The sequence below is a fragment of the Pollachius pollachius genome (genome assembly GCF_949987615.1).
Source record: "Pollachius pollachius genome assembly, chromosome: 9".
In the NCBI taxonomy this organism is placed as follows: domain Eukaryota; kingdom Metazoa; phylum Chordata; class Actinopteri; order Gadiformes; family Gadidae; genus Pollachius; species Pollachius pollachius.
The window spans coordinates 19587971-19598747 of record NC_136942.1 but is presented as its reverse complement, the minus strand read 5'-3'; the positions used below and the strand labels follow the sequence as shown (position 1 = coordinate 19598747).

The following is a 10777-nucleotide window of genomic DNA, read 5'->3' as shown; positions in this document are numbered from 1 at the left end:
AATAATTTTTAAAAAAACATGTTTTCAAAAGGAAACTATACTTATATATCTACATTTCACACGCACAATTTTCTTTTTCAAACGCCATTGCGCTGCACACTCACATATACAGCAGTGAGACACATAAGCAGTGAAACACTGAAGCAGTGAGACACCGAAGCAGTGAGACATTTAAGTGTTGAACGGCATGTGAGCTCGGTAGCTGATGACGTCTTCGAGCTCGTCCCTTCTAGCCCAACAGTTGGCCTCGAGCTCAAAAACATTGCAACCCAAGGTCACAAGACTAATTCGTTGTTTACGTCACATGGTCAATTATCATGTTTCATCATTCTGTTTGTAGAAGAGGGGGCTGTAGCATTGAAATAACAGGCCTAAGTTATCATATGTTACATCTGTATAAGACAAAACTAATCCTGTTTATTTGTTTGCATATACAATTTCTAGACAAAGCAATCACTATCTACTAATGCTACCTATCATCTATGGCTGTCTCTAGCTTAATTTGTTTTTAATATGCTGCCTCCAGTTGGCCCAAACGCTTAAGTTTCAACGCCTAAATCTCAGCCTTCTGAACACAGAGAACGCCCACTTACTTTCGTCTTTTTTTCTTCTCTTTTGTTTACCGTAATAACACTAATGTAGTTTCCAAAACCAAATTAAACGTTGAACTGACGTTTAAACGTCATGCCTTGCGGTTGTAACTTAAATTTACTCTCTGCGTTACATTGTAACTTAAACGGAACCACACACCTTTCTCATTGTAGCCATCATATAAATAGTATTTTATTGTAGCTGCGTATTTCCAAGTTTGTGACAAGCATTGTGATTTGGTGTCACTGACGCGGCCGGTTTATTACAATGTTTGTGGTAATGTGGGTGGTGTTTGTTTTGGTATTCCGGGAAAGGGATGTCAGGAGGGCTCAGAAGAGGACATACCATTACTTTTTGGTATGAAGTTGTCGAGATTATTTTGAAGAAGGCACTCTTCTTTGACGTGTGATACCCCACTGCACATCGTTTTACGGCAGGTATGTAAGTAAACTTGTTATTGTGATCGTTATACATTGTCGTGATGCTCTGTTTTACTTCTGACATTTAGTAAGTTATCATTATGATGCAAAATATATGTGGTTGTGTGTGATTCTTCATGAAATTAAGAAAAACAGATATGGACAAGAAGTCAATTTAAGATTTCCTACTAGATTTTAAGAGCTTTGTTTTACCTGTAACAATTATGGCAATGCAGGTATCTCAAAACGGAGAAGACCATGCAGTGATGAGTGAAAACAAATCGAAGCTCTTACCAATCATGATCGAAGGTATGTGTCTATCTATAAATAATGTAATATGACCCATACCTATTGCCCTTTCAAAACAACATAATATGATTCAAGTTAACTGAAACTTTTTTCCACTCCCCCACTTTAGATATTGCCATAGTTCGCCATCCTGTGTCTGTCTGTGTACCAGTAAACTATGAAGTGGTTATGAGTGTTCGTGCCGAAGGAACAGGTATCCTCAGCTACCAGTGGTTTACAGAAAACAAACAAGAGGTAAGCAATATTGTTTGCTCGTCAACATCCTCAAACAACAAACTACAACCATACTATGTCTCCATCAGCAGTCTCAAACCTCCACCGGCCTACCTTACACACTGCTTACATGCTCAATTCTAAATACGTCTTCCTGCAGGTGATCGGTGGCACTCAAGCTGACCTGAAAGTGAAGGCTGAACAGAATCAGCTCTATGTGTGTCGTGTGAACGACCAGTTCTGCAACTGTGTCTTTAGTGACTGGGTCCGTGTGAAAGTATTGGATATTGTGAAGCCAGGTATGAATTGATATGAATATGATAAGTGTGTGTGTGTGTGTGTGTGTGTGCGTAATAATAATATCAGTTTGTTTGATCGAAAGTTAGTGATATTGTTTATATATTGGTTTATATCATTATTATACAAAATGAATTATTATTTTTTAAATTATTAATTATTACTCAACTAAGTTATGTTGTTCTTTACCCACACCCCTACCAGGCATGCCCAGAGTATGGCAGGGTGAGCCCCATATCGTAATCAGCCCCAAGTCCCAGACGGTCAAGGTGGGCCGGGGATTCACCCTTCGCTGCGCCGCCTTCGGTTCCCCCGCGCCGCACTACCAGTGGTACAGGAACGGACTGCCACTGCAGGACAAGAACAGCGAGACCTTTGAGGTAAAGAGCTGCTGTTGGTCATCAAATGACAAGCGTTTACAAAGTTGTTTTTATGAACGTGTGATGTTGTGTCACAAGACTCACAGCTGTGATTGTGGTTCTTCAAAACGTCTAGCGTGTCACAGAATTTCTTAATAAGATTTGATGTTTGTTATGATGATGGTCATAAGTAATAACATGATTATGACCCTTTGGTCGTGAGTGTAGCTGGAGCAAACGACAGCCGATGATGGCGGAACATATCTGTGCTCGGTGTCCAACGTGCTGGAGGAGAGGTGGACGGAAGCAGCGGACATTAGAATAGGTAAGCCAACTGTCCAACTGTTCTGGTCACATGATCATTTTGTCTCCATATCCAAAGACTGAATGTTTGTGGAACTTCTTGCGATTCAGATTTTCATTTTTATCCCCTTTCAACTTTCCATTGTCAGGCTTTCTCAAGATTTTCCGCTTTCAACCAACAATTTCCATGTATTTAGTTTTAGATCATGTTAGTATTTTTCTGTTGCACAATATTTTCCACTGTTTGGGATTGGAGGTACTTCCCCTTCTCTACTTGGCACTAAAAAGGAAGTCAAGTTACTATTAATAGATTTATCAAAAAAAGGAAATGACAACCAAAAGTGCAACCAGTTTTAGTGCGGCTCTCTGTTTTTTTATTAATGTATAATATTTGGTATCTTTTTCTCTTACCACTTATATTATGCTTAGTTTCTATCATTCTGTATAAAATACATAAAAAAAAACATGTAAACCACACGTGACAGAGGGTCATAAAATGTATATATTTGCAAATAGTCATTTTTTTGTGTGTTCTTTTTTTGTGTTATTTTAGTCACGACTGATGAACTTCATCCTCCAACACCCACAGGTAAAATCCTATGGAATACAAGATGAAATACACTTTAGTTAGCTATCATTATTTCTTCATGTCCCTTTCACTCAAACACTGGTTTGCTCTTTGTGTTAGCAACGGACAAAGTGGCCCTGCTCATCGGTAACCTTAACTACGCCCACCACCCGGGCCTATTGGCTCCCACTATGGATGTGCACGAGCTGGGGAACCTGCTGCAGCAGCTGGGCTTCAGAGTGGTGTCCCTCATAGACCTGACCAAGGAGGATATGAATGCTGCTATTGACAAGTTCCTGGACCTGCTGGACCGCGGAGTGTATGGTGAGTGGAACTCACTGCTCCTCTTTGTTGTTGTTTGAGCTCCACCCAATGTGTCTGATGATAGGGAGCGTTGTCATACCAACAAATAGTGTGCGTCATAATAGCCATATGGTTGGGACAAGGGGTTAATCTGTGTTTAAATATGTTTCTAGGTGGGCAGGTTACCGAGGTGAAAATAAATGTTGGTCATTGTCTGATAATGAGGAGATGATTCAGTCGTTTCCAGTGCTCATAAGTACACTGTTCACTTCATGCTATGTTAGTAGGGGGGCTTGAAACACAACCAGCTCAAAGCTTAACCCTTACTCCAGTGTTAACACTTATCTTACGGCCTCAAATAGTTTATTGTTTTAGAGATTGAGAGACACAAGAGCTGAGGAAAGCCAGAATAGGGCGGCTATGAGTTAAAAATTATCTCCTCAGGTTAAACATTATTTCCCGGGCCATTTGTCCTAGTTAAGTTTAGTTAATATGATTGCAAACAAACTCTCTTAAAGCGGTATGTTGGACTTTCAAATGTAGTGAAAAGTTCTATCTATATTCTTATTAAATTATATATATAATATTATATTTTTATAATATATAATATTATAAAATGTTGTATGGATTTCATGGACTTTAATTTATATTCACTGATTGAGCTGAGGCCTTTTTGATGCATGTGTAAAAATGTGTCATGATGTCTGATGTCATTGTTTAAAGAAGAATGCCTTCATGGTACAAATGCATAAGGTGATGAGTTAGCTTATTGTTTGCAACAGGACTGTTCTACTATGCTGGCCATGGGTATGAACACTCGGGGAGGAATTACCTGGTGGCAGTGGATGCCCCGCAACCTTACCGGCCTGAGAACTGTGTGTGTGTTCAGAGGATCATGCTCAGAATGCAGGAGAAACAAACCGCTTTGAGTGTAGTCTTACTTGACACATGCAGAAAATGGTAAGTAGGCTGAAAAAATAGATTCCTCTGTAGCATTTTTTCTCATCGACAAGTAGGATTTTCTTTGAACTAAAAGCTACATTTTTGTGTATTTTTAGGTACAACAAATCGTGCGCTGCATCAGAAATCATGGCCTTGGGCCCTAGCGGGAACACCGTGTATGGTTATGCCACGTAAGTACCCCAAATAACGAATTAAGATCATAGTAGTTAAGTATAGATCAGTTAACCTTTGGTTCCTAACCTGTAGGAACCAAACAACAAACATCTTCCCAAGCCATATGTAGAATTATTCAAAACATGAACATCAATCCATCAATGCGGATTCCTCCATCCCATACTACTTATTTATGGATCTTATTCTTTCCTTGTGCCAGATGTGAAGACGCTGAGGCTTTTGAGGTGCAGGACGGAGGGAAAAGCACCGGGATATTCACCAAATACCTGAACAAGCACATCCTGGAGGACAGGAAGGTCACCCATGTGTTGGAGCAGGTGTCTGAAGGTTAGTGCCTTGCTTTAATCGTTGGCTCTGGGCCACATGTGAGTGTCACATGAGAGGAAGATAGCGAGACGTTGTGTTAAGTGGTTTGTCTTTAGAAAGCAGCTGCACTAGGATCACTAGGGGGTTTTCTTTGGGTTAGGGTGCGATGATGTATAGTAAGTAGACAACCTCTTTGGTCAGAGTGAGATTTGAGTTTAATTAATTTTACTAGTGAATGCTTTGTGTATGTATGTACTATGTACTCTGTACTGTGTTAACACCTGGCAGAAGTATCCTAAATGCTAGAGCTATTAGCTATTAACCTCCAGTGATTTATATCTATGTATAACTGATGTGAATTTCCCAAACAGTAGGATGAGGTTAGATTGATTTGCTGCTAAATTAGACGACTTTCTTTAGGGATTCTTTCCTTCATAATCATAGCACCTGACTATTTCAGATACCTTCAGTGTGTTTACTTCTTTGGTGTTGGCCTCATTTCCATTTGCTACTGCTTTGCACGATACAACCTCTTTCTTTGGAAGTTCCCGCCATTGGCTGAAGAACAGGAAGTAACCTGAGGCTTGCAGACAGCTGCTCTGTCGGTTGTGGTGCCAGCTCTTCACCCTCTTGGCCTTACGCACAAATCAGCCCCCGCCGCCATGAATGCACAACTTTGTGACAGAAGTGTGTGGTTGTATGTGGGTGCGAGAGAGAAGCAGAGAGGGAGAGATAGTGGGCAGATAGAGGGAGACCAACTGTAAGATATTTAGCACTATATTATGTTTTTTTCTTTAAGGAGATTAAAGTGAGTTTTGAATGCCCCAAGATATAAGTTATTTCAAAAGGCAATCCTAGTGCTAGTGTAAGGCTCAGACATTCATCTCCTTACTCAGGCTGTATTCCGGTATAAAAAGGGCAAGCATTCATGAATTCCCTTCTTCTGTCTTTTTGTTTCATCTCCCAGATTTAGGTCTGGACCCCCTGGTGACTGGGAAGCAGGCTGTGGAGATCAAACACACCCTGAAGGAACCCCGCTCCCTCACAGACCGCATCAGGACCACAGGCTACACCCGGGAGCTCCACCTGCGGGACACCTGTTGGAGACAAGCCAATGGTATGCCAGTGCACTATGGACCTGCTCCTCTGTTCCTCTGCTCCTCTGCTCCTGTAACCTAAGCCCCCCTAAGCATGGCTTTGAGGTGACAAGAGACGTGCAGCTTGGATGAGATATGTAGATGTGTGGCTTTTCAGTCAGATGGAATGTACTGAAATTAGGCTCCTTTATTTATTATTTAAAAAATGTTTTACTTTCTAAATCCAATCTACTGGAAGAGAGTGTATAACATATAGCACTTAACATTTCACAAAGGCAAATTGGGAGATTTGCCTCAGTGAATGGAACTTTTTCGATGATTGAATGACTTGTCTCGGAGTGTGTCAGAAGGGTCAGACGGGGACAAGGCCTTTCACTGTGCTATTGACACTACACCCGTGCGTGATGCATGATAAAGTTTGAAGTGTTGTGGTTTTGTGTGGGATGTCGGCCGTTCTTTTCACAACAGCGGCTCATCGCTCAGGCTGAGATGAAACAGGAAATCTGTTGCATGTTGTTGACTGTACGGCTCTGTGGGTGGAAGTGGCTTTACTGCCCCCGCTTTCAAAATAAGGCCTTCCTCTTTAAATCTTGTCGTCACATGCCGGTTGACGTCACATCTCCGCGTCCGACGCCATGGAAGATAAGGCTGCATTACATAGAACTATTTGGTGTGGATCCCGCTGGACAATGCTTAAAATAACCGGCCATGATTACCGAGAGACTGTCGTCTCGATTGTGTCCATTAGATTGAACATAAATTGTATGTAATTGTCTTGTTTCTTTCTCTCTAAAGCACTACCAGGTAAGACGCGGCTGTCCTTCCCTTGCGGCGTGAAGGTGGAGGTCAGCTTCTCTGCGCTGTTCTCCAATGTCTTGGTGGTCTTCGGAACGGTGAAGAACACTGGCCCGAAAACCCAGGACTGCTCTGTAACCCTCTCCAGCAAACCTGTGAGTCGTCCAGCTGTTCCCTGTGGCCTTATGCTCTCCGTATGTATTTATGTCGAGCTACGCATTGTAACATTTGTTTTTACATCTCTTGGGGCGTATGAAATATGTATAAACAATTTGACAGAATGAAAAGTAGGAAAATACTGTTATCTATTGACTGATCTCGCTTTAGATTGACTGCTTTGTAATTTTTTGGTACGGCAAGATTTTTACCTTTTTATTTGTAATTTATGTGTAATAATACAGTTGGCTGACAGTGAATATGGATGGTGCTCCTATTTCTGTTAACAGACTGCTTTAATTCATCATTCTCTTTAGTCAGTGGAGGACATATTCTCCGGCCCAGGCACTTCAGAGGTCGACAGTCTGATACACAGCAGATCTGATAGCCCGGACTGCATCCTTAGGCTTTGTTCTCTTCAAAAGCTCCAGGTATTAAAACATACCACACACACACACACACACACACACATACACACACATACACACACACACACACACACACACACACACACACACACACACACATTGTGGTCTATACAAGAGATTCTGATCAAGTGAATGTTTTTGTCTGTATTTATTCTGACAGGGCTCGTTGGTTATTAACGTGGACCTACACTATACACACGTGGACAGTAAGTTGCGCCTCAAAGAGAGCCAACAGAAGGACATAGGGCGCCCCCTAGTGGCGTCATGGGGACTATACAAGAAGCAGCATACGGGCGCCGCCAAGATGCTTGACGCAGCACCCACAAGAAGTTTGGACAGCGTTTCAAGCAGCAAGTCCCCAATCCAACAGACTTTGGATTACAAATGTCGGCCTTTCACCAGGAAGGCGGAGGTCCTAGCGGCAAGGAGCAAAGAGCCAGAAGAGAATGATGAAAATGAACATTGGAAATAGCCTCATTGAATGGGTTATGGTGCTAAAAGCCTGCCGCTAACGATGAATAAGGGCTAAAGGCCTTTATCACAGAGGTGTTAAAGGAGTGAAAACAAGTGTTGAGTTAATGAAGGGTCCGGAGGCATGCCAGTGCCTATGATAAACGTTGACTCCTCCTACTGTAACGGCTCTGTGATAAAGGGCTATTATAGCCACATGTTGGTCAAGCTGCGAGAAATGACATATTACCTACCATCTGTAGGATAGTATCGCTCTTTTACAACTAGTATCGTAGTATCACAGGTCCAATACAAGGGGTGAAATCGGTCTAAGCTGTCTCTAACAAAGTGTTGGTAATAATGGGGAGGCACACCATTTGTGCAGTCCGATAAGAGGTCAGCCCTTGCTCCTAAGATGCATGCTTTCATGTAGGTTTACCTTGAGAATCTTATGGATTTTAAATAACATTAATTTATGTTGTATTGTTCTATGTTATGGAAGTAAGTAATTTATAATGCATGTGCTCTTTATCAGTTGATCTGAGTTGAATGACAATGATATGAATGTCGTTTCCATTTTAGCTTGGAAGGAGTTTGATTTGCTTTTTCCTTTCTTCTCAGTATTGATCTGAAATATAACAACAATAGCCTAGAAAGTCTGTCTCTAGTGCAATTTCTACCTTTCGTTCTCCATTGCCGTCAATTTTGTAGTTTGAGCAGCTAGAGGCAATCTCAGTTTCATTCCTTAGTATATAGGGAGACATATGTGGACAAAGAATCATATTTATAAACGTGTAAAGATATGTGAACGAGGGGAAAGCTGTCTGTTTGTGTGACATTAGCTGGGGATGTGCATGGACTTTGACAAGTGTATTATATTATGTATTATATATGCCGTTTCTGAGCAAATAAATACATTAAACACTAAACATTTGGCTGAGTCTGAATCTGGATAGTCTTGAGACTACAATATGGTGAAAGAAAAAATACCCTTAACTTGTATGACTGTTTGGAATTTGCAATTGTTAATTAAGTCAGATATTTCTGCTTTCAGTATTCCAAGATAGATGTTCTGCGGACATTGATTTTAGCGCATGTGTGCAATAAATGTATATGATGATGACGTCCGTTTTGTTATTTAAATGTTTCAGAGATTTCAGGAATCAAGATCCTTTATTGTTATATGTATCCCGCTATACAGGTAGCCTATAACCAGTGTTTGTAATAACGCCGTTTAAAATAACCCCGTTAGGTAACGCCGTTATTTTTTCAGTAACGGGGTAATCTAACTAATTACTGTTTCCGTCGTTACAACGCCGTTACCGTTACTGTACGATAAATGCGGTGCGTTAATATAAATATATTTAATAAAGTGCGTAATCCGAACGCACCCCTGGCTCCAAACACAAACTGCTAGTGAGGAGACCGGGTGGGTTAACCTACACTACTGTAGACTAGACAACACTTATTGGGATTTGGCTCATGGACATTGTTACAATAATACAAATGCAATACATCCACAAGAACATAAAAACTGTGCATGATTTTGCATCTTTATTTGTGTATTATTGTGTATGCACAGCTACGTCTGAACGTGCGTGCGTGTGTGGGTGTGTGCGTGTGAGTGTGCGCGTGTGTGTGTGTGTGTGTGTCGGGAGGCTGGGCTCTTCGATCATCCTGCGGCGGGTGTAACTGCCACCCGCCATCTGTATAAATGTTGGATGAAAGGTGGTATACGTAAATTGATCCACCGAGTTATCCGCACGACCCATTGCGGTTTAGGGGCAGGGAGCTCCCGCACCACGCCGCTATATGGGATCGAACTTCATGACCAACCTTATACTTTATGACGATTATAAATCAAAATATTCACGAGGGACAAGTTATAAACGGTACGACAAAATTTCTTTATCACTTATTTTTGTCGTAGAATTACATACAAATAACCTTTAATGTTGTATTAATACAATAAACTACCACGATCTCGGACTATTGGAGCTGATATAGTGCTATCAAATGATATTGGGTAGCGTCCCCTTTTGCCTCCGAGTTTGAAACACCTGCCTTTGTGCTTGGTTCATTATGCTCTTTTCTGTCTATTGCTGTAACGGCCCTGGTAGCTCGCCGTGATCGTATAGTGGTTAGTACTCTGCGTTGTGGCCGCAGCAACCCCGGTTCGAATCCGGGTCACGGCATTGATTCACAATGTCACGGCATATGGGTCTATCTTTTGCATATTTATTGTTGTTGTTTTTTAAATTCATGCTCGATAATTCGACAGAGTATTAAACAAGAATTTAGTGGAAAAAAATACAAAACGTATAATTTATTCAAGTCTTCACCAACAGAGGGCAGCATAGAGCTGACGCGCCGTTTCAAGTTGGTGGAAAGTAGAGTGTTCACGCAGTCGAATATATACATAGTTATATTCTGCGTAATTATTTGTTTTTTGTACTACTTATTTACATTTAGAAGATAATGCGACCCTTAAGGGTGGCTTTAAAATTGCTTTTTCGTAGAGAGCTAGGCGTCATCAATGGACACGCTGGTTTATGTTAGTTTGTGTTGCTGCACACCAGATGTACAAATTTAATTCTTGAAATAATTTCTGAATTATTGGATAACATGATTAGCGGAAAATCCGCTAATCATGAGATGTGCATGAAGGAACATAATAAAAACATAGGCTACAACCCAGTCAACCATTAACGTTCTGTCTCGGCCCAAAAACATGAAGCATCGATACGGGTTTAATACATTTGGGCCTGGATTGGAAACATATACGTTGTAAATGAAGTACACAAATGACCAGGGCACCCCTTGGTTGGTTCTTCTTGACGTCCATCACCAAGAGGCCCCGCCCTCATGCTAAAGTTGCATTGGTGAACAGCGGAGCGGTGATGCGCCGGTGGGGGTGATGCCGCGGATCTGGGGACGTCCTAGGATTCGAGCCTCGCATTGGCACACTTGATGGGACAAAGATGCATCACACGTCGGCGGTTGTATCGGTAGCTGGGGCTCGTTTACGTGACCGAAGAATGTGGCC

General features: G+C 41.5%; 1 protein-coding gene across 2 annotated transcripts; it reads left to right on the top strand.

Annotated features, from left to right (window-relative positions):
* The first annotated feature begins 925 nt into the window (after positions 1 to 925).
* malt3 (MALT paracaspase 3) lies at positions 926 to 8629 on the top strand. Of its 2 annotated transcripts, none has more exons than XM_079744153.1 (15): positions 926 to 1028; positions 1247 to 1319; positions 1429 to 1553; positions 1693 to 1831; positions 2034 to 2209; positions 2417 to 2513; positions 3045 to 3080; positions 3180 to 3383; positions 4145 to 4322; positions 4421 to 4495; positions 4699 to 4826; positions 5773 to 5922; positions 6698 to 6852; positions 7171 to 7284; positions 7442 to 8629. In XM_079744153.1, the coding sequence occupies exons 2-15, from the start codon at positions 1277 to 1279 to the stop codon at positions 7751 to 7753; spliced, it is 1932 nt and encodes a 643-aa protein (XP_079600279.1). In that variant the 5' UTR covers positions 926 to 1028; positions 1247 to 1276; the 3' UTR covers positions 7754 to 8629. The 2 variants fall into 2 exon arrangements, with proteins under 2 accessions (XP_079600279.1, XP_079600280.1); XM_079744154.1 differs by having other exon boundaries at positions 958 to 1032.
* Positions 8630 to 10777: the final 2148 nt, after the last annotated feature.